Here is a 22,671-nt window from a genome sequence, read left to right on the forward strand (position 1 = left end):
TTAGGCGAGCAAAATTAATTCTTTAAACCAAACAACTAGATCAGAACCTACCCCATAATTAGGCCTCACATTTAGGACAAGAAAAGTAGAATGGCTTGCCCTATGATTGAAATATTTATTTAATAATGTAATATGCTGCTGGCCCTGAATTGAAATCAAACACTACTTTACATAGTTCCTTACGTATCATGTGTTTTATTCTCTCAATCTTGTCGCCACTTTGGACGATTCTTCAGTTTTATTTCTTCTCATAAATCCCACCCTTACCCATATCATCTCCTTCATTCCTCTTACAGATCCTCCTAATTTCTTAATTAATAACCACTTCATCATCAACATTCTGCCTCTGCAATGCCTTCAAACACATCACTTCGCCATGTCACTTCTGAAACAAACCTCTCCCCCAAATCTCACCTGACCTCACCCGCATCACCACGTGACACCACTACTGTACCTTCTTCCTCAAAGCTTCCTTCGTCTTCAAACACTGTCACAAACATTAAACTCAGAAGAAAAGGCCCTGATCTTCGAGCGTATGATCATCACCATCAGATAATAACCCAACATGAGCAGCCTTCGCTGTCTTCGGTCAGTCCGTATTACAAGGGTCTCCTTTACCAACCTCTCCCTAAGCAGAACCATCTGAACAGTGGCCATAATAATAATAATAGCAATTCTAGGGTTCCGATTTCTGAAGCCAGTCCATACTACAAAGGGCTTACAGATTTTTCACTGGCTATTCATGGAGGACAACATCTAGAATCGCAAGAAGATTATGGTTTCGGAATTCCTGAGGTTGAAGGAGCATACGAGTGTAGTCCATATTTTAGAGGCCTACTCAATGATAGCTCTCTAGCAAAAGCAATTCGTAAACTTGACGAAGGCGGTGGTGGTGGTGGACGAGGAGGATCCCGTGGGCAAGGTGGTGTTATGCCAATAAGCTTCTCGTCCTTAGGATTGAACATGAATCTATGCTTAGGTGGTAATAAGGATGAGATTTTAAACAACACTACAGCCCAGACCCAGGCGGACTTAGGAAGACAGCGTACTTTATCGCCGTTATCGCCTCCGGCACCGATACCGTTACCGTCGCCATCATTACCACTCCCACCACCGCCACTGTCTATGTTTCCTTCCAAAGGTGATTTTGATTCAGAGTTTTATATGAGAAAAAAATGTTTTAGATCAGGATAAATAATATATTGAGGAAAATAGCTTGGAATATATATATACATATGTATTACAATAAATTTTGGCAGAATATTCATTAAAAAAATGAGATATTCAGTTTAATTTTTCAAAATAACAATGGTTGACTCAAAAAACACCATTTTAAATCAATCGTATTAGGGATAGAAGATTTAAAATATACTTTATAAAATTAAAGACCAAACTGAAATATTGTATAAAGTTAAATAGCTAAAAGCTCATTTTTACACATAGTTAAAGGATTATATATAAAGGTGATTTTGATTCAGAGTTTTATATGAGAAAAAATGTTTTAGATCAGGATAAATAATATATTGAGGAAAATAGCTTGGAATATATATATATATATATATATGTATTACAATAAATTTTGGCAGAATATTCATTAAAAAAATGAGATATTCAGTTTAATTTTTCAAAATAACCATGGTTGACTCAAAAAACACCATTTTAAATCAATCGTATTAGGGATAGAAGATTTAAAATATACTTTATAAAATTAAAGACCAAACTGAAATATTGTATAAAGTTAAATAGCTAAAAGCTCATTTTTACACATAGTTAAAGGATTATATATAAAGTTGAATAATCAACGCCAAGATAAAATATAGAATCATATTTTAAAATAAACTGTGTTCTTTCGTTTTCTGTTGCAATATGTGAATTTCATGTCTCCATGTGTGTGTGTGTGGACACAGTAATTAATGAGCTAACAATAACCAAAAGATAAGACAGCTTTAAGCATATGGAGCTGAAAGTAGAAGATGGGAAGCGTTTTGGGGGAGAGAATCAGAAGAAACTGAAGATCAGGTAAGAGCTGTGGAAATTGAGAATAATAAGGAGGAGGCCATTAATGAATCTGGTTTGTCAAATGAAGAGTTGAAGGCTTCATCTTCAAACACTGAAGGCTAAACTCTGGAAAAAAAGACGCTGATCTTTAAGCATATGATCAAGAGATAAAGTTGTCGTTGGTCATCAGTCCCTATCATAAGGGTCTCCTTCACCCACCTCTCGCTATCAATGACGAATATGGTTCGAAGAATCATCACCAGAACAATCTGAACATTGGCCGTAATAATAGTAATTTTAGGGTTCCGATTTCTGAACATAATTAGTTCATACTACAATGGGCTTGAAAGTTTTTTCACCAGATATTCATGGAGGAATAACTCTAGGATAGTATGACTATATATGATTGGAGAATTAATGTTAGGTTGAAGGAGGGTACGAGTGTGTCCATGTTTCAGAGGCCTCCTCATTGATATAGCTCTCTTGTAATGGCATCTGGTGGCTTAGTTATAATAAAGATTAGTTCTTTAGAAAGTGTCTTATAATAAAAATCATAATGATACATGAGATACTCAAAATGGCCACTTGAACACTAGGTTTTGACTCTAAATTCGTGTGAATAAAGCAAACTAGTGTTGTAGGTTTTATTTTCTTTACTTGCTTGTTGTTTGTAACCTTTTGTTTTTTTTTTGGGAAAACCATATTGGAGGTACTTATAATTTTTTTCAATTTTCAATTTGGTACCTATGTGTTTTTTGTTCTTAACTAAATCTTTATTTTTCCTCTATTAACATCATTAATCCCTATGTAGAGACTAAAAATATCAATAGAACAAAGTTATAAGAGCTAATGTTGCTAAAAAGATAAAATTAAATGTTTAATTAAAGGGAAAAAAAACACATAGGTACCAAATTCAAAATTGAGAGAAAGTATAGGTACCTTCAATATGGTTTTCCCTTTTTTTTTTACAGTATAATTGCTCTATTTATAAAAATATACACGTCTCTAACTTTGATCGGGCAAATAAATATTTTGTTATTTTGATTTATTAGTATTTTTGGTAATTTATTACTCCATACGGAGAGACAATAGAGAGGTTTGCTTTCATTATAAATATAACAATTTAATCCACTTTTCCCCTCAAAATTCCCTTATTGATTTATAATTTGATCGATAAGTAGTTCAAAATCGAATTTATGTCACTTTTTTGCCACTTTAGTTAGGCAAATAATACCAACTAAATTAATTAACTATTATTTTGAAGTGGGGAAAACCATTTTTCTTCAAATGACAATGATAATATAATATTTAGCATCGGTTTTGAGTAGTTTTTTTTTTTTGTAGATCCTTCAATATAACTTTACAGCGTACGATGCTTCAATATAACGTTGCAAATACCATCAACTTTATGTTCTCAACAGTATGGTACGTAGTTTGTTTCATGTTAATTAACAAAAATAATTTTTTCATTGTTGCTTATATTTTTTGACTTCAAAATTTAAGATTATTTTATTTTTATTCTTATTAGATATCTTTAGTTCTAGTAAATATCAAACGAAAAAACATATGATACCAAAGATATTGTCTCTTTTCATATATTATATCAATTATAAATCAAGATATTTCATTCTATTGTTGTGTGTGTATTCTCATTGATACTCCCTTAATAGTCTTTAATTACACCCTACAAAATATGTAACCTTGGACAGTGACATAATCTAAATTATCCAATGAAATTCCCATTAAAATATATAGTCATCTATTTGTCCTTTCATTATGTTTAAAGATGAAGTATTTCTGTTTTATATATTATGATAAATTTGTAATTATTGTCCAAAATTAAATATCTTAACTCGGGTTGAAATGAGTGGCAAGGGCTTTAATATCCCTCAAGTAAGTGATTGTGGATTCGATTATCAATTCGTTGTGCAAGGAGTAAGTTTAGTTAGAAGGGGTATGTTCTTTGCAGAATTTTTTTTTTTTGAGAAAATTGCTATGAAATTTTATGGAAGCTATAGTAATTTTTCCTTTTTTTTTCCCTCCTTATTGGAGTGGAGGATACTTCTGTTTCCATAAGAAAAAAGAATAGAAAATAGTTTTTTTTGTTACAACTATTTATATTCAGTATTATATCGACTATTCTAGATTATTCAAGAATGATAAAGAGAATTGAGTTTTTTTTTGCCATACGTGATACGACCTGTTGAAACATTAGGCCCTACCAGAAACCCACACACACTACGCATAGAAACGAGCTATTTCCATTAATCTCATAACCTGATATTTACATCAAAAGTGGGCTTAATAGAATAAGCCAACACTGGACCCCTTTTATAGAGCCCAGCAGAAATAACAAACAATACAAGAAAGTTAAGAAGAACCATCTAAAGCAATTTGGGCTTAAACTAATTAACCCAAAAATACAAAAATGACCCTCCTATTTCTCACACGACCAAACAAAAATCAATAATAATATATAGAAATTAATAGTTCTGAAAATGATTGAATTGTTTATTTAATCAGGTAATATGCTGCTGGCCTGAAGTCAGACACTGTTTTACATAGTTCTTAACGTAACATGTCTTTTATTCTCTAAATCCTATCGCCTTGTTTGGATTCTTCAATTTTATTACTTGTCATAAATCCCACTCTAACGCATCTCCTTCTTTCCTCACAGATCCTCCTAATTTCTTGACCACTTCGTCGTCATCAACATTCTCCCTCTGCAAAATGTCTTCAAACGCATCGTTTGGCCATGTCTGAAACCGACCTCTCTCCCATATCTCACGTGATCTCACGTGTCACCACACCTTCTTCCCCGAAGGTTCCATCTTCAAACAATGTCACGAAGGTTAAACTCAGAAGAAAAACCAATGATCTTGATGGAGCATATGATCACGAGATATCGTCTTCGGCCAGTCCTTATTACAAGGGCCTCCTTTATCAACCTATCGTTATCGACGACGAATATATTTCGCCGAATCATCATCATCATCAGAACCATGATCTGAACAGTGGCCATAGTAATTCTGGGGTTCCGGCGACTTCTGGATCTAGTCCATACTACAAAGGGCTTACAGATTTTTCACTGGTTATTCATGGAGGACGGCACCTACAATCGCATGATGATTATGGCTATGGAATTCATGAGGTTGAAGCAGCGTACGAGTGTAATCCTTATTTCAGAGGCCTCCTCACTGATAGCTCTCTGGCTATGGCGATTCGTAAACCTGACGGAGGAGGAGGAGGAGCATCGTGTGGGCATGGTGGTGTTATGCTACCTTTTGGGTTCAGCATGAATTTATGCTTAGGCGGTAAGGATGATATTTTGAACGACATCACAGCTCAGATGGAGTCGGAAAGGCAGCGTACTTTATCGTCGTTATCGCCACCGGCGCCCATACCGTTAACGCAGCCTTCGTTACCACTATCAGCACCGCCCCCGTCTGTGATTCCATCCAAAGGTAATTTCTTTTCTTACCAGCATCCAAAGGTAATTTTGAATAGGGAAATCAAAGTTTTACATGAGAAAAATTGTTTTACATGAACAAAAATATTGAGAAAAATAAGGGTGAAAATATGTTTTGGATAAAGAAAGAGATTGAGAAAAAGAAGGGGAAATTATATGTTGTACACGCGCGGTTTTAAATGAACGAAAACCAATAAAATAATAATTTTTACCGTTAAAAATTTTTTTTAAAGTGAGAATTTTTATTTACCAGCTGCCAACTTTCCACAGCATACAATAACCCTCTTATAACTTTTTTTTCTCTCTGTTCTTTTTTTGGTCGTACGAACTTTGATAGTACATGAAAGTATTGGAAATTTAAACAGTCAACCTTTAACAATTTTACACCACATTTATATTGCCATAAGAAGATGTGTCAGTTAACATGAGATACTACTATATTAATATTTTAAAATCATGTACTGTATTCATTTCTTACATTAAAGTACTAATTAAGTCCAAAACCCATCGTTTAAATATGTGCCTTCCAAAAAACATCAAAGTTTTCTTTCAACTTTGCTCCCCATAATTTAGTATATAAACATAAAACTAAACGAATATATATATATATATATATATATATAAAGATGTATTATCAACACCAAGATAGATTGCAGAATCATATTTTAAAACAAACTTTATCACTTAAAAGGTCTAATTAGCTTTTCATTTGCTGTTTCAATATGAGAATTCCACTTCTCCTAACACACACACACGCACGCACACACTCTATCTATACTAATTAACTAACTAATAATGATAACCAAAAGGGACGACTTCTTTAAGTACGGAGCTGAAAGTAGAAGATGGGAAGCCTATGGGCGGAGGAGAATCAGAAGAAACTGCCCATGAGGAAAAAGCTGTGGATATTAAGAATAATAAGGAGGAGGCCATGAATGAATCTGGTTTACCAAATGAGGAGGTAATAAAGAAGAAGAAGTCCTTGAGAGAGAGTGTTTCCAATATTTCTGAACAAACAGCGTCTGCATCATCATCATCATCAGAATCTGAATCTTCAAGTAATAAAGATGTTCCCCAGGAGATTAAAGTAGAAGAAGAAGAAGAAGGAAGCTTGAAAGAATATGTGTGGGCTAACAAGTATCAACCCAAGGCATTGCAACAATTTATCTGCCACAAACAGATTGTTTCTCAGCTATTAACGATGGTGAGATATAATATCACCTTTACTTCTTTCTTTTTTTTTTTGAATTTCACAATCCATTTGTTTATCCAACTAGTCTAAGTCCTTGCATAAGCTTATCAGAAAGTTACAAATTCTTCTTCATAGATTTGCACTAAAATGGAATCCCGAATTTCACTCTACTCATCACACCCACACACATCGAGTTTTAATTGCAGGTTAAGTAATTTTTAACTGTCGTTTTTATTTTATTTTAATTCAATGTTTTGATTTTCATCCAAAATCCATAAATGGTCTTTCTACTAAATTTTGTGGATCAATTTTATAATGATACTTTAATTTGGATGTAAAATGTTCCCCTTCCCTTGTTTTTTCCCCAATTTGCATGATTCCTATTATATCATAAAGTTTCTAAAACAAACATTTATGTAAAACAAGTCCCAACCGTGGTATATTAAGTTTCTATTAAGGTAAAAGCTAATTTAAGCAGACAAATAATTTAATCAACCTAAGATCAACATGTGAATGATATTGGTTTTGATGAACATGCAGGTAAAAGAGGGATCTTCTTGTGACCATTTTATTTTTGAAGGACCACCTGGTGTAGGAAAAAGAACCATGATACGAGCTCTACTTCGAGAGGTCTTTGGCAACGACGTTGTTAAGGTAGGTATATAACTATAAACTTTAAAAAGAAAATGAGATATAATTAGGCTCCTAATAAATTTTATTATATATACTGATATATGATATTAAACAAAATATTGTCAATCATAATGTGTGCTTATCACAGTTAGTTGTTGTTGTTTTTTTATATTCGTCAACTATGAAATTTTGATGTTGCTACTTCATTGAAATTTGCGTCTGTTTACAGGTGACTGAGGAATATAGAACAGTTTTATTAAAGGTAATGCTTTAATGCTTAACTATTAAAGAACTCTCATAAGTAGCTTACTTTATATGTACGAGTGATCATTTCAAAGTTTTGACTCTTAAGGTACTCTCAAATTAATATATCAAGTAATTTAAAGAGATCAATTCGTAATATCAACAAATAAAGCAAGGAGACGATGAGACTTGTAGCGAGGTTTTGTTGATAAAAATTTTAAAATGAATTAGATGAACTTTTTTCCTGTTTATTGTACGTATACCAAGTATGACAAATGTACCATATTGTTGATATTCTGTATATACACACTCTTTCCTTCCGATCCTAAATGTAAGAATTAGATAACTAATTTGTAAATATTAAGAAAATTTAGTGAAGTCATTTGTAAAAAAATGTATGTTAGTTTTTCTAGAAGACTATTCTAATCAACATGAAGAGTTTAGAAGGAAAAATTGGAATAAATTTGGGAGACGGTTGATTGTGGAGGTCTCAAATTATGCGTTAATTAAAGCACATGCCTCTACTTGCTCTTACGTTTAGGATCAGAGGGAATCGTATGATTTGATTTGCTGTATATTTGTATGTATGTATGAATGTGTGTGTATACGTATTAAAAGAATGATTAAGTGAATTGACAGGGAGAGGTGATAGGAAGCATCCAAGTGCCAATAATAAAATCAGGACATCATATGGAAGTCAATATCTCGCAAACAAAAGGCTATGAAGAGCATGTGGTTGCTTATTTATTACGAGAAACTTACGACAAGACCATCAACACTTCAATGCCTTGCGTGCCAGAAAACTGCCAAGGTAATTAATTTATCTGTTTTAAATTTCAGCTAAGACATATTGAGAATTCCTCTTGCAATTAATATTAATATCCAAGTGTTCATATGGTTGTTTTCTTATGTTTTGGAAGCCCTAATAATATACGAGGCAGAGACACTATCAACAGAATCGTTGTTGTACATAAAGTGGATGATTGGAAGATATAATAAAGGTTGCAATAAAGTCTTCTTTTGCTGCTCTGATGGATCCAAGCTCCAAACTCTCAAACCTCTCTGCAAAACCTTTCGTCTTTCTCCTCCTTCCACTCAAGAGGTCAGAGACTTTCTCTTTATTATTATTATTATTAGTCTTTGCTCTAAACCAGATTTGGTTGATTGGCTTCGAGATATTAAGCGTTAATTTGACGAAGTTAAGAATATTTTGTACTTGAAGTAAACAGATTGTTGAGGTTTTGAAATACATAGGGAAAGAAGAAAGGAAAGAATTGCCCCTTGAATTCCTTACCAAGGTTGTTGAGAAGTCAAAGAACAATCTTCGTCAGGCCATTCGTTCTTTGGAGGCCACTTGCCAGAACAAGTGAGATTTATTTATTTATTCAATATAAATGCCCATAAAATTCTTCATTAAATTAATTCGCCAATCCTTCTTATATATATATATATATATATGGTCTTTAGTCCTTAATATAAAACCCAATTGATTAATTTAGAGAGATTAAGAAAGTTACTAAATCACTTAATTATAATATATGTTACATGATGTCTCTAAAATACTTACGTATATTAGATGATATATCCACTTATAAGTGTAACAAATTAGTTTAGAGGAAAATAGATACTATAAGGTAATTTATTAATTTTGTTAACCTTTTGAAATAAGTCAATTGGGTCTCATATTAAGAACTAGAAGTAGTATAATATATGTGATTGAAGCATTTAGTAGCTAGCCATAATTTAGTGATGAGGTATTTAATTTGGTGGTAATTTATGGTAATTTGTCTACTATGTCTTCTCATCGAATAATAACTATTTCGTTTGCAGGGATTCAATCAAAGATGACGAGCTAATTTTAACAGGATGGGAAGATGACATCTCAAATATTGCTAAGAGTATACTTAAAGAGCAAAGTCCAAAACAGTAAGTGATGCATTTGTGTGTGTGTGTATAACTGAGCATATTTCTTCATGTCTTACTTGTTGTCTGGTATAAGTTCTATTATTTATAATTTACTCATTCAATTCTTAATAGAAGACCTAATTGATAAGTTAATTTTGGTCTCAAATGTAAGACTTATTTATCGTATTTATTAATTTTTTCTAGATTATTTTTATGAATATTCCCTCAACCATAATCAAGTAGAAAAGAGAGGGAGAATATTAAGGAAGATGATTATGAAATTATAGAAAAAAAGATGTCATATTTTTTATAATTAACTAACTTGCCTAGCTTTCTTAATCTAATCAAATTAGTTAAATATGTGTTACATTAAGGATAGGATGGGTAGTAACTATTTTTATATTTACTATTTGTTCATATATATGTTTCAATTATGGTTTGAATCATGCGCGCACACGAAAGATATCTAATTATTTTATAATAAAAAAGAAACTAATAACATTATTGATGTAATTTACTTTCAATAGGCTATACATGATTCATGTGAAGCTCGAAAGTCTCATGATTCACAAGGTTTCACCTGACTTTGTTTACAAGGCAAGTGCACATTCAATTTATGTTTATGTATATGGTTTTTAATGATTTTCTCTTCAAATATTGAGGATGATATATTTGTTGATACAGTACTTGGTATCAGAGCTAAAATCTCTGGTGGATGAATCACTAAGACCAGGGCTTGAAAAACTCAAGAAGGAGTACAAACATGTACAAAAACTCTCTATTTAATTTCGAGAATAAGTGATTATATGAATTCGTTTTCGTAATAAATTTATACCAGGATAAATATATTACGCAAAACTACTTTTTTTTTTAAAAAAAAAAATCCAATTTCAGAATGCTTATGGAATGAAGATGAGAAGTGGGAAGCATTCTGGTCATGCTCACAACAAAGTAAGGGAATCTGATGAAAGGAACAATGCAACACTCAAGAAGAATGCTCGCACTTACTTGGAAGTTGAAGGTAAATACTTTTTCCTTTTTTGCATCTAATAAATTTTGGTCATAAAATTGATTTGATTTATCATGTAATTAACAAGTACTCCTTCCGAATTTTTTTATAAGCATATAATAATAACTTTACATAAATCAATAAAGTTAGTTAACAATAATTATTTCTTATAAAAGATCAAAATTATCTTCAATTAAAGTTATTAGTTAGAAGAGTTTGATTAATTATATAATTGGAAAGTTTTATAGTTAGCTAGGAATACTAGGTAAAAAAAATTAATACTTCTTAGGTCCTAAATATAATACCCTTATATACTTAGGTCCTAAATATAAGACCTTTATATACACTAGTATAAGGGTCTTACATTTAGGACTTGAGGAATACTTTATATAAAACATGTTATGTTACGAAATGTAGTTGGGACGTAATAAGGATAGGAGGGAGTATGATTATATTAACAAAATTTAATATAATAGATACAATAGTGTTTTTGTATCTATTCATTATATTATAATTGAAGTTTATGATGATAAATTATAATTCACGTATCATTCAACAAAGTTTTTTTCTAAGGGATGGGGGCAAACCCGTTATAAATAATCTTGAATGTAGATAATTTGAAATATTTTTTTTGGCAAAAAATCCTTTGAAATAATTTAAAAGGATAAAATTAGATAACATATAGGAATAACTTTATGGATCCTACTTCTACATGTAGATATCATAGGTCTGACCTCTCTCTTGTCTCATTCTAACTTTATCATAAAATCTTTCATAGGATTCTAATCAAGTGAGTTCCACATCATTTATTTATCTCTCTCCAACTACGTACAAAGAAGATCTTGACTGGGGAGAGTCTTGATTATATATGTTCTAGCAAAATTTAATTTCAAAATTTACTATACATATGAATGCTAATTATATACATTTTAATTTTTAATCTTTAAACATATTTTGAAATTCTTATGTGATCGGAGACCAAAATTTTGAAAAATTGAAAATAGGATGTGTGCATTATTACTTATTGAACCAGTTTTTTTCTTTCAGAATTCATAGCAAAATTCATGAGCTGGTACAAGAATTCTGCTGCAAAAAGTGACAATGCGTAAGTAAATTTGGAGTACAAAAGCCTATTGTATTATAGTTCATGAATAAAAATGGTGTTTATATGATCCATAGTCTACACTCAATCATACTGTACAATGGGTTTGAAGGCTTTGCCTGAGAGATCAAACAATTCTCAAATAATGTGTTGTAAAATTTATGACTTATCACTTAATTACGCCAGTTAATATATTATGTCTCTAAGTGTGTTTCAGTGATTTGTTTAGCCACTTTGTTCCTTCAAATTGCATAATTTGAATTCATGTAACCATATCCTGCAGGAAGTAAGTACAATTGTGAAAAAAAAAATTCTTCAAAAAGATTTCTTTTGTTTTACTAGTATATATATAATAGAGACTTTCTTTTTATTTTTAAAAGTGGAAACCGGAGGCGGGAAGGAGTGTCCAGAAGCTAAATTTTGCGCGCGTGCATACACACGCACAACACACACGGGGTAATTTGGGCATATGGAAAAGATTAAAGATTTACTATTTCCGGTTCTTAATATAAGAACTAGTTGACTTATTTAAGTAGATTAAGCAAGTTTATTAAGTTAGTTACTTATAATAAATAGGAGTTTTTTTCCTAAAAGAACTTGGTAATTATGTGTATTAGTTAGAATTACTATTTGATGAAACATATAACATGTGCAACTATTGTAAGGAGTATCTTTAAAAAAATAAATAAATACAAGAGATAAAGTGGATTGGGCTCTTATATACAAGACTAAATTAAAAATTAAACTTGCTCTTATATATATTGAGCACGGGAGGTCGTATATATGTTTTATATAACATGTTTGCCAAAGCCAATACCCTATAGCATTGACTTTTGTAAAATTGTTTCCAAACACATAGTAGTAATATACTATCAGTTTCCAAAGCTAAGAAGTTTTGATGAGTTTTATTCGGCCTTTTAGTTTTAAATTAAGAAAAATTAACCATTTCCTTCTTGTCCTTTTGATTAAATTACAACTTAATCTTTAAAGTTTAACAAGGTGTAATACTGTAATTGATCGGTTCCTTCAGTTTTAACGATATATTTAATTCGTCAGTTTTTATGGTGATAATTCATTCCTCAAAGATTAAAGGATTTTTCAAGAGCATAAAGACTAATGGATTAAATGGTTAAAAATTAAAGAATTTAGTTTCACAAATTAAACTGAGAAGGGATTTTTCTTTAACTAAAAAGAAAGAGAGTGCGTGCGTCCGTGTGATCAGTAAACTGGAGCTCTTTCTAAACGGATTCATCAACGGTGGGTACAACTTATTCTTGATTTGACAGTAAACCAGATTTCAAATTTAGAAGTTTTATTAAAATTTGAGTATTTTTTTTTAACAAAAAAGTTCAACTACATATTCTTAAATACATGCAACTGAAACACACACACACACCTCTTTTCATAACATTGTCAAAACTACCAAAACTTGAAAATTTTAAAAAAGTTAAAAGGATGTGTACTGAAAAAGATGATCAAATGCATATTAAAAAGGAGTAATTTGGTATGAGAAAGTAAATTTAACGTCATAAGCTTGGGCATCTCTACACTAGAGCCATGTCCTCCTCTGGTCCTATTTATAAGATAGAGAGAGAAGGTTTTATTTGTTTTATTTATAAGTTATTTTATTAAAGTTTTACCACGAATGTACCGTATTATCCTTTATTTATTATAGTGTAGATAGTTAGTTTTTTTAAATGAATATATATTAAATAGGGGTAAAGTTAAAAAGTTACTGTATATTTAATGAATAGTTAATACAATTTAAGGTTTTTTTTAACTGTATGAAACATGTTGAAAGTATCTTATAACATCCAACAATTACACTGTTTTAAATGAATTTGGATAGAACACTTTTAAGAATAAAATAATTTTTTTTAAAAAAATAAATATCTGAATGCATGCCTAAACGCCAATTCAACTTACGATAATGGCCATAATTACTGTACAGAAGGTATATAACAACAAAACTCCCCATCAAGCACTTCTTTTTAAGACACTTTAAGGATTTGTATATAGGCGATTTTTTTACTGACAGAATTTAATGATCCGATGATGCGTAGATTGGGTTAAATATACAAGAACAAGATAAAAATAAAGTTAGATGAGAGTGATGGACCCAGAAAAAAGGAGTTGCGAGGGCAAATATTAACAATTTAATGATTCCATGTTGGGTTGACTGGGTCAAATGGATCAAAGAGTCCATTTAAATTTGGTTGAAGACAAATAGACAATTTAAAAATCAAGTTAGATGAGGAGTGATGAACCCAGAAAAATCAAAATTAGCAGGCCGAAATCATGCCGACCATTACTACTACTATTACTTTTTTTTAGTGTATAAGTATCTTTTTATTAGAGGTAATTTTATCCAACTTACTATTGGGTACTAAACATGGGTATCTCTCATTAGTTCGCCCCATCGTGAAGAGCTAGCCACTTTCACTAGATCTAACTTCTGTTGGTATATTACTATTACTCCTTACAATTTTTAATATAAGAATTAGTTGATGGGTAAATTTAGTTCTAAATATAAGTTCTCAATTTATCATATCCCAAAGTTATAATTTTTTTCTTCAAAATATTCTCATTGATTATAAAAAATTTTCACTAAAGAATAATTCTAATACACACCATTAAATAAGATAATTTAAAGAAAGCAAGATACGTTTGTTAAAATAACCCTTTCAACTAATTTCCTTGATATTCTAAACATAAGAAGCAACGGTAGTATTGTCATTATTTGGGGTGTCGGCAAGAAGAATATTGTTTTCTTTTTGGGAGGGTGGGGGGGGGGTTGATTTAGTAGAGTTATGTGAAGATTTCTCCATTATAATGGGGGGCAAGTGGCCCCGTGGTCTATAACGGAGGTGCGTCATTTGGCTGTCGCAAATCGCAATCATAACCCAACGTCTCCCGCCATGCGTTCAAAAACGAATAAACCAGGATCTCATTTCGGCCTCCAGGTTTGGATCCAAGTGGGAAATAATTGCACCCCGACAAAAAATCCCGCAAATTTTGGGATAAAAACCATCAGATCTTTCTACATCCTGAATGCAACTCCAATTTTTGAACTCCCACTTGCAGTAAAAACTCTTTTAAGTGCGTTTATTAAATTAACTATAGGACTAACAAAAAATAATAATAATCATGGGGGATCGTCTTCTTTCCAATCCATTTGTATTGCTTTATTATATTACTCCTCCGGTCCTTAATATAGGACCCAATTGTTGAGTTAGTTTTGATCCTAAATATAAGACCAATTTATCATATTTATCAGTTTTTTCTAAATTACCCCTATGAATACTCCTTTAACCATAATCAAGTAGAAGAAGAAGATGGGTTTTAAAAGTGAGTTTTATATTATGGTATTTTAGGAAAAACGTGTCACATTTCTTATAATTAACTAACTTACCTAACTTCTTTAATCTAATCAAATTAGTTAAGTGAGTTTTATATTAAGGACCGGATGAGTATATTCTTGGAATATACTTCCACACTAAAACCTACCAGTCAAGCCTTCCTCAGTACAAATAGCATTTGCCTTGTACTGGTAAGAACTCATTTGCAAGCTCTCTCTTCTCTGTATCTCCGTTTGATTCTACCGTTCTTGTTCATCAGCTTTTGAGCTTCGTCCATGGCTGACCAAAACAACCAGCACCATCTTCCTCATGCTGATTCCATGGATCATATCAGAATAGATATTTCTGATCCTCAAGTTCTCCAGGAGCCTGCAAAAGCATCATCTGGTATGGTTTCTATCCACATTTTACTTTTCTTGTGTTATCCACCGATAGATCTGCTGATATGGTTCTTCGCATGAACAAAATCTAATCTTGGGTTGATTTAAACATAACCAGCGAGCCCAATCTGTCAACATTATGCATGATTATTCATCAAACGAGCGATATTATTATTGGAGACATAGAGACTCGCCTCAGAGAAGCATGAGGATCGATGCTGCTACACTATATATTTCTCATGTCAGTTTTGAGACTAGCTAATGTCAATGCATTCTTCACTTGAAATCTTTCTAATTTGAAGATCTAAAGTAAAGCCATTGATCTTTATCGTAAAAGAGGTATACTAATATATTCTCTTTAGTTTGTCTTCTTTTGCTATGTTTTCCTACTTTGGCTATAATATATATGTGATGCTTTTACTGATTTTGATGCATACAATGGATTATAGAAGTGTGTTCTAATTTGTTTAAGAATAAATCTTTTGTTTTAACAAAATATTCTGGAAGCTAGCTAAAAATAGCTATGGGCTAAATTAAATTAGACTTCAAATTATGCGTGATAATTAGGTAGTTCAATCCCTTACCTTAAATTCAGATTATGATTTGCCAAAATAATGAAAATTTGTCGAATTTAGTCATTTGGGGCTAACTATTAGGTGCTAATAAATCAGGTCAAGACTTAAAAAAAAAAAAAACTACAAATTTCCCCTTACTATATATATATGTGTGTGTGTGTGTACATATATATGCTCTTCTTGCATGTTGGCTAATTATCATTCGTTTATGCATTCACATGGTGGAAAATTTTGTTTCTATTTTACCATAGCTATGCACTAGGTTTGTCTTTCCATACATTTACCAATTATTATTTTATTTGATAATTTTAGATACTGATACTTAACAATGCCACAGCTAGGGTTCTTTGAAGTATATTTGTTTTAAAGTGATGAGAGAAAAAGAGAGGCATGCTACAGTTTGGATTCCGTCCTCTCTATTTTCGGTTCCGCAAAACACACGTATTCTTGAACAGAGCAAAGGACTTTGACTAAAAGGCCTGCAAAAGAAGAAGAGTCAAAAAAGCCCCCACCGACCCAAACAATTTTGCATTCATATGCACTAACTGCTTCAACTGAATCCAAGGTAAGGTTTTTACAAGTTTATCTATAATAAGAAATGGTGACAGGCTTTTCTTAGCTCCTGCAAATTTAAGGTAGGCTGTCTTTTTCATCTTTCATATCTCTGTCTGCACCAAGTAATTTGCCATGCCATTTTTATGCACCATGATAACAGTGATGTTATTATTTTGTGCCAATTTCTATAGCAAGTTCAAATTAATTAAGGTTTTATCAGTTTAGAAGTATATTGATCTCATCACTATTCTGTACTTCTGTTTAGTTATTCTTGGAAGCATTTGCATGTACAGGATCTGACTTGAACGATTCGCAGAGTCTTGGTGTACGTGAAGAGAGAGCTCAAGATCTTAGTCCTGCCATAATCAATTCCAATCCTTCCCATGATTTGCCCCCGACAGGATCGCTCACAGACAGTTCTAGCAATGTCACTTCTGCAAACCCCCCTGTTAATAATCGTACGAATAGTGACATCGTTGAGACCCCTTCTCCATCACCACAACGTGAAGATACTAATAACAAACTAGGCTTCACAGTTTTTGCTGTTGAACTTCTAGGTGCTCTGACCAATCTGGCTGTTTCCTCAAAAGCAAAACATGACCAGGTTCTGATTTATGTTGTGGTGGCTTGTTCTGCACTTGCCTTCTCTATTTCTTCAACTGCTCTTGTGTTGCACAAGAAAAGGCCCTTGATTGCCAAGAAGATGCAAAGAGCTGCGTTTGTGATTGGGACGTTTGGATTGATGGGAATAATGGGCATGCTTCTGCCTTCAACGATCTCCTGGTGCTTCACTGTCTCTGCCTTCCTTGTTTGGATGTTGATGTTTGCCGTTGCAAGTTTGATTAAGTGAGTGGAATCCATATTTGAACTCACACGTGTAACTTTGCATGTATAAGTAACCATTGTGGTTGCCCTTGTGCATTTGTTTTTCTGGGTTCTTGTCTTAGTATGGTTTTTGTGAAGAGTGCTTGATTTTCCTCCAGTGCTAATAATCTTGTATTGGACGTCGTGGCTAAGAGATAGTGGGACTTGGGCAGACATGGATCATTAGCTATTAAACTGTTAATTTCTTAAACAAGTTCTTAGGAGGTAGGGGTAGGAATTTTCTCTCATAACATGTAATTCATTTCCATGCCAGATTCTGATTCAGTCCTCCAAGATTTAATTGATTTTAGACAAAAAGAAGTTTACTGGTGTCGGTTAGAGTTGCGGGATTTAGATGAGACTATGAGAAGGGAATCAAAATTGACAAAAGATGACTAAGGGAAAAGTTGTCAGCAAGAATTTTAGGAATGCGTCTAATAATAGAACAAATGATTCTAATACGCACATCAAACACACAAGAATCCTGCAAGTGAAGCCAGAAAAAAGATAATTGCTCTTTATATATATATGTATGTGTGTGTGTGTGCGAGCGCACACACGAAAAGAATAATTGTTTTATGATAAAAACCTTCTATTACCTAAATATATGTATATCTATATCCAGACAAAAGTCATATGAGCTTAGACACCAAAAGTAGCGACTTATAACAATATTGATGATTTATTTTCAATAGTCTATACATGATTCACGTGAACATCCATAGTCTCATGATTCACAAGGTTTCACCTGACTTTGTTTACAAGGTAAGTACACATTTAATTTATGGTGCTTATGTATAAATATGATTTTAAACAAATTTCTCTTCTCTGAATATATCCAATAATTTGAGGATGATATATTTGTTCATACAGTATTTAGTATCAGAGCTAAAATCTCTGGTGGATGAATCACTAAGGCCAGGGCCTGAAAGAAGGAGTACGAACATGTACAAAAGCTCTCTACATTTCCAGAATAAATTATATATGAGTTCATTTTTGTGATAAATATATTACACAAATTATTTTTTTTCAAATCCAATTTCAGAATGCTTATGGACTGAAGATGAGAAGTGGGAAGCGGTCTGGTCGTGCTCACAACAAAGAAAGGGAATCTGATGAAAGGAACAATGAAATACCGAAGAAGATCGCTCGCACTTACTTGGAAGTTGGAGGTAACTAATACCTTTTTCTTTTTGCATTTAATTAGTGTTAAAATTAATTTGATTTATCATGTAGTTAACTTACAAGTACTACCTCCGCTTTTTAATATAAGACTTAGTTTGACATTCAATTGCTCCTAAATATAAGATTTTGATCCATTTTATCTCTCATGTTTATTCATTTTGCACAATGTAGTCCTTATAATCACTGTACATTTTAAATGTTTTATCAAATAGTAGTTCTAACTAATATACATGATTAGCAAGAGTATTTTAGGGAAGACAATACTTGTTTATAACAAATAACTTACTTAACTAATCTCTATAACTTACTCAAATTAGTCAACTAGTTTTCATATTAAGGATCGAAGCTAGTGCCTAATAATAACTTTACAAAAGTTAACAAATAAAGTTAGTTAAAATTAGTTATTTCTTAAAAAATATCAAAACTACCTTCATTAAAGATCATTAGTTAGAAGAGTTTGGTTAATTATATACATAGTTAAGAAGTTTTAGAGGTACTAGGTGAAAAAAATTAATACTTTAGATAGGACATGTAATATTATGTAAACAAAGCTAGAAGTCCTTATAATAATTATAATGACCGAATCGAGGGAGTATGATTGTATTAATAAATTTAATATAGTAAATAAATAGTGCTTTTGCATGTAATCATTATATTATAGTTAGAGTTTATGATAAATTATAATTCACATATCATTCAACAAAGGTTATTAGGGGGGAAGGGGGCAAGCACGTTATATGTAATCTTGAATCTAGGTCCTTTGAAATACTAGTAAAACATAAAATTAGATAATGTATAGAAATAACTTTATAGGTCCTGTTTCTAGATCTGCATATAGATATCATAGATTCAACCTCTCTTGTCTCATTCTAACTTTATCATAAAATCCTTCATAGGATTCTAATCAAATGAGTTTCACTTGTCATGAAGCTCGTCATTTATCTATCTCTACAGACAACACTTTGATTGGGGAGAGTCTTGACAATATAAGTTAGAGCTAAAACTAACTTTAAAATTAACTCTCTCTCTCTCTCTCTCTCTCTCTCTCTATATATATATATATGAATGCTAATATTTTTTTTTGGCCAAATATATGAATGCTAATATAAATTTTAATTTTTAATCTTTAAACATATTTTGAAATTCTTATGTGGTTGGAGAACACAATTTTGAAAAATTGAAAATAGTTAGTGTGTATATGTGTGTTATTACTTATTGAGCCAATTCTTTTTTGCTTCAGAATTCATAGGAAAATCCATGAGTTGGTACAAGAGTAGTTCAGCTGCACAGAGTGACAATGCGCGAGTAAACTTGAGGTTGGATTATGCTTAACAACTGCTTGTTGCATTATAGTTAATGAACGAAAATCACATTAATAAACAAGAGGCTTGAAGGCGTTGCTTGAGACCAAACAATTCTCAAATAATGTGTTGTAAAATTTATGACTTGATACTTATGCTGCTTAATATTAAGTGGGTCTCAATTATTTGTTTACAGCCACTTCGTTCCTTCAAACTGCAGAATTTGAATTCATGTAATCATATCTTGGGAGTAATTATAATTGTGAAGAAAAAAAATTATACGTTAAATATTCCAGTATACTGAAATTTCTTTTGCTTTACAAGTAGATATATAACAGAGACTTTCTTCTTCTTTTTAACTATAGTTTCTAATTCTATCCCAATCCAACTGCTTCATTATCAGTATCAGCAAAAAAATTTTTAATGTAAATAATTAATTTAACTAATTTTCTTAATATTTTTTTAATTAACTATCTAACTCTTCTACATTAAAGTTTAAGAGTAATATTATATTACTTTCTGGGTGTTGGCAAAACGTTTTTTTTTTTTTTGGGGGGGTGGGGGGGGGGGTGGTTCTATTTAGTGGGGTTATGTGAAGTCTTCCCCCTGCACTTTGGCTGCCACAATCATAAATCAACATCTCCATGCGCGTGTTTGGTTTTTATCATTAAATGATGAGACAGAAATGAGAGAGGAAGGCCAGAGAGTGGGACCGATAACGGTAAAAAAACGAATATGCCTGGATCTCATCATTTCGGTCTCCATGTGTGGATCTAAGTGGGAAATAACTGTACCACACGACAAAACTCCGCAAATTTAGGGATAAAAACCATTTAGATCTTTCCGGATCCCTCAACTCCAATTATGGAACTCCACACTCCAGTAAACACTCTTTTAAGTTCATTTATTTAATTAATTATCACACTAACGGAAAAAAAAAAAAAATGATTCACATGCGCACCCCCTCTTATGTGGGATCGCCTTCTTTCCGATATCCATGTTTGCTTTATTATTGTACTTTCCACATTCAAACCTACCAATCAACCCTTTCTCTGTACAAAAGCGCCATAGACTTTGCTTCATGGAGTGAGGACTCATCACTCGAAAGCTCTCTCTTCTCCGTATCTCCCTTTGATTCTACCTTTCTTGTTCATCAGCCTTTGAGCTTCGTTCATGGCTCAGTACCAAAACCACCAACATTTTCGTGACGATGAGTCCATGGATCCCCACAAGTTCATCGAGAGCTTCATCCTAGCATCATGCGGGGAGAAGAAAAGGCACGAGTTTGATCTCAAATATTCAGTGTCTTACACACAAAGACTGATTAAGAAACACCTGGGAATTTCTGTAGTCCAAGATTTAGCGCTTTCTTCGTCGGCTACTTCATCTTCGTTTCAGTTACTTCAACAAACCATCGATCAATTGGCTTCTCGTCATGCTGGTTCTGAGCAGAACATGCTTCAGGTTTGGGATGACCTCATCAAAATGTCTGATCCTCATCATGTTCTCCTGGAGCCTGCAAAAACATCACTTGGTATGGTTTCTATCCACATTTTGCTTTTCTTTTGTTGTCTACTGATAGATCTGCTGAAATGATTGTTCCTATAAACAAAATTTAATCCCGCGTTGATTTAAACATATCCAGCTAGCCCAAATTTGTATATAATATGCTTGATTATTCAAGTATAATATATATGGTCAAACGAGTGACATTGGAGCCACGGAGACTCACCTCGGAGGGGCATGAGGATGGATGCTGCTACATCTGTTTCTCATCTCTTTTGTACGTGATATTATTCTTCACTTGAAATCTTTCTATTTTGAAGATCGAAATCTTCATGTGGAAGAGGTATGTATACCTTGTTTAGTTTGTCTTCTTTTGCTCTGTTTCATTAATTTGTGATGCTTTTCCTGCTTTTGATGCATACAACGGATTATAGAATTGTGCATTAATTTGTTTCTTTAACACCTCATCCAAAATATGTCGGTCAGAAATGATAACTAATGTATTTAAGAATAAATCCTTTAATTTGACAAAATATTAATTGTTGAAGCTAGCTAACTAAAAATAGCTAGGTGCTAAGTTAGGTTAGACTGTGCATAATAATTAGGTAGTACATCCCTTACCTTAAATTCACGTAAGGATTTGCCAAACTAATTAAAAATTGTTGAATTTAATAATTTGGGGCTAAATTAAAAGGACCAACAAATTCACCCTAACTCTATATATATATATGAACTATTTGCATGTTTATCAATTATAATTCATATATGCATTCACATGATGGAAAATTTTGTTGTCTATTTTACCATATATAGCTTCTAATTTTGTCTTTCTATACATTTACGGATTATTATTTTTTTTATAATTTAAGATACTGATACTTAACAATGCCACAGCTAGGATTGTGTGAAGTAAATTTGTTTCAAAGTGACGAGAGAAAATGAGAGGCATGCCGCAGTTTGGGTTCCTCTCAATTTTCATATCTCTCACTGTACTTTTATTTCAGGGGATCCAGATAACATCAGTGCATAGCAGTACTGCAAAACACACCTATTTTCAGATAAAGCAAAGGACTTTGACTAAAAGGCCTGCAAAAGAAAAAGAGTCAAAAGCCTCCAATGGAGATACAAATTACTCTCAACTCTCATCAGATCTGATCCTTTCAGATGTTTGCTACACCACCTCTCTTCAGTCAAATACTCCTTCTGATCTGTACGGAAACTCTGATCATGATTACTCACTCTACCCAAACCATTTTGCATTCGTATGCTCTAACCGCTTCAACTGAATCCAAGGTAAAGTTTTTACAAGTTTATCTATATTTGTTAAGAAATGGTGACAAGCTTTTATTAGCTCCTGCGAATTTAGGTAGGCAGTGTTCTTTATCTTTCATATGT

At 32.3% G+C, this 22,671-nt stretch overlaps 1 protein-coding gene and 3 long non-coding RNA genes across 5 annotated transcripts; all 4 read left to right on the top strand.

Moving 5' to 3' along the window:
- Positions 1-4,753: 4,753 nt before the first annotated feature.
- Positions 4,754-11,558, top strand: LOC114721413 (uncharacterized). Its single transcript, XM_028907236.1, has 12 exons — positions 4,754-5,462; positions 6,277-6,671; positions 7,200-7,313; positions 7,522-7,554; positions 8,175-8,346; positions 8,456-8,637; positions 8,765-8,901; positions 9,366-9,461; positions 9,968-10,037; positions 10,125-10,205; positions 10,335-10,461; positions 11,497-11,558. Exons 1-12 carry the CDS (start codon positions 4,754-4,756, stop codon positions 11,556-11,558), a joined length of 2,178 nt encoding a protein of 725 aa, XP_028763069.1.
- A 3,544-nt stretch (positions 11,559-15,102) lies between these two features.
- LOC114721409 (uncharacterized) lies at positions 15,103-17,185 on the top strand. Its single transcript, XR_003738080.1, has 5 exons — positions 15,103-15,297; positions 15,409-15,629; positions 16,203-16,430; positions 16,714-16,878; positions 16,978-17,185. It is a non-coding gene; the product is annotated as an uncharacterized LOC114721409 (long non-coding RNA).
- A 1-nt stretch (position 17,186) lies between these two features.
- On the top strand, positions 17,187-18,450 carry LOC114721410 (uncharacterized). The gene is made up of 3 exons (XR_003738081.1): positions 17,187-17,266; positions 17,980-18,231; positions 18,330-18,450. It is a non-coding gene; the product is annotated as an uncharacterized LOC114721410 (long non-coding RNA).
- A 1,257-nt stretch (positions 18,451-19,707) lies between these two features.
- LOC114721408 (uncharacterized) lies at positions 19,708-22,273 on the top strand. 2 transcript variants are annotated; one of them, XR_003738079.1, is made up of 4 exons: positions 19,708-19,785; positions 20,928-21,304; positions 21,416-21,553; positions 22,171-22,273. It is a non-coding gene; the product is annotated as an uncharacterized LOC114721408 (long non-coding RNA). The 2 variants fall into 2 exon arrangements; XR_003738078.1 differs by lacking the exon at positions 19,708-19,785 and having other exon boundaries at positions 20,796-21,304.
- The last annotated feature ends 398 nt before the right edge of the window (positions 22,274-22,671 follow it).

Source organism: Neltuma alba, unplaced genomic scaffold (assembly GCF_004799145.2).
Source record: "Neltuma alba isolate B1F8T4 unplaced genomic scaffold, ASM479914v2 tig00012036_pilon, whole genome shotgun sequence".
In the NCBI taxonomy this organism is placed as follows: domain Eukaryota; kingdom Viridiplantae; phylum Streptophyta; class Magnoliopsida; order Fabales; family Fabaceae; genus Neltuma; species Neltuma alba.

Excerpts from the sequence above, each read along its gene's own strand:
- LOC114721413 (XM_028907236.1), top strand. The coding sequence starts at position 4,754 with ATGTCTGAAACCGACCTCTCTCCCATATCTCACGTGATCTCACGTGTC. Across the intron at positions 8,347-8,455 it reads CGTGCCAGAAAACTGCCAAG|CCCTAATAATATACGAGGCA; the intron begins GTAATTAATTTA and ends ATGTTTTGGAAG. Across the intron at positions 8,638-8,764 it reads CTCCTCCTTCCACTCAAGAG|ATTGTTGAGGTTTTGAAATA; the intron begins GTCAGAGACTTT and ends TGAAGTAAACAG.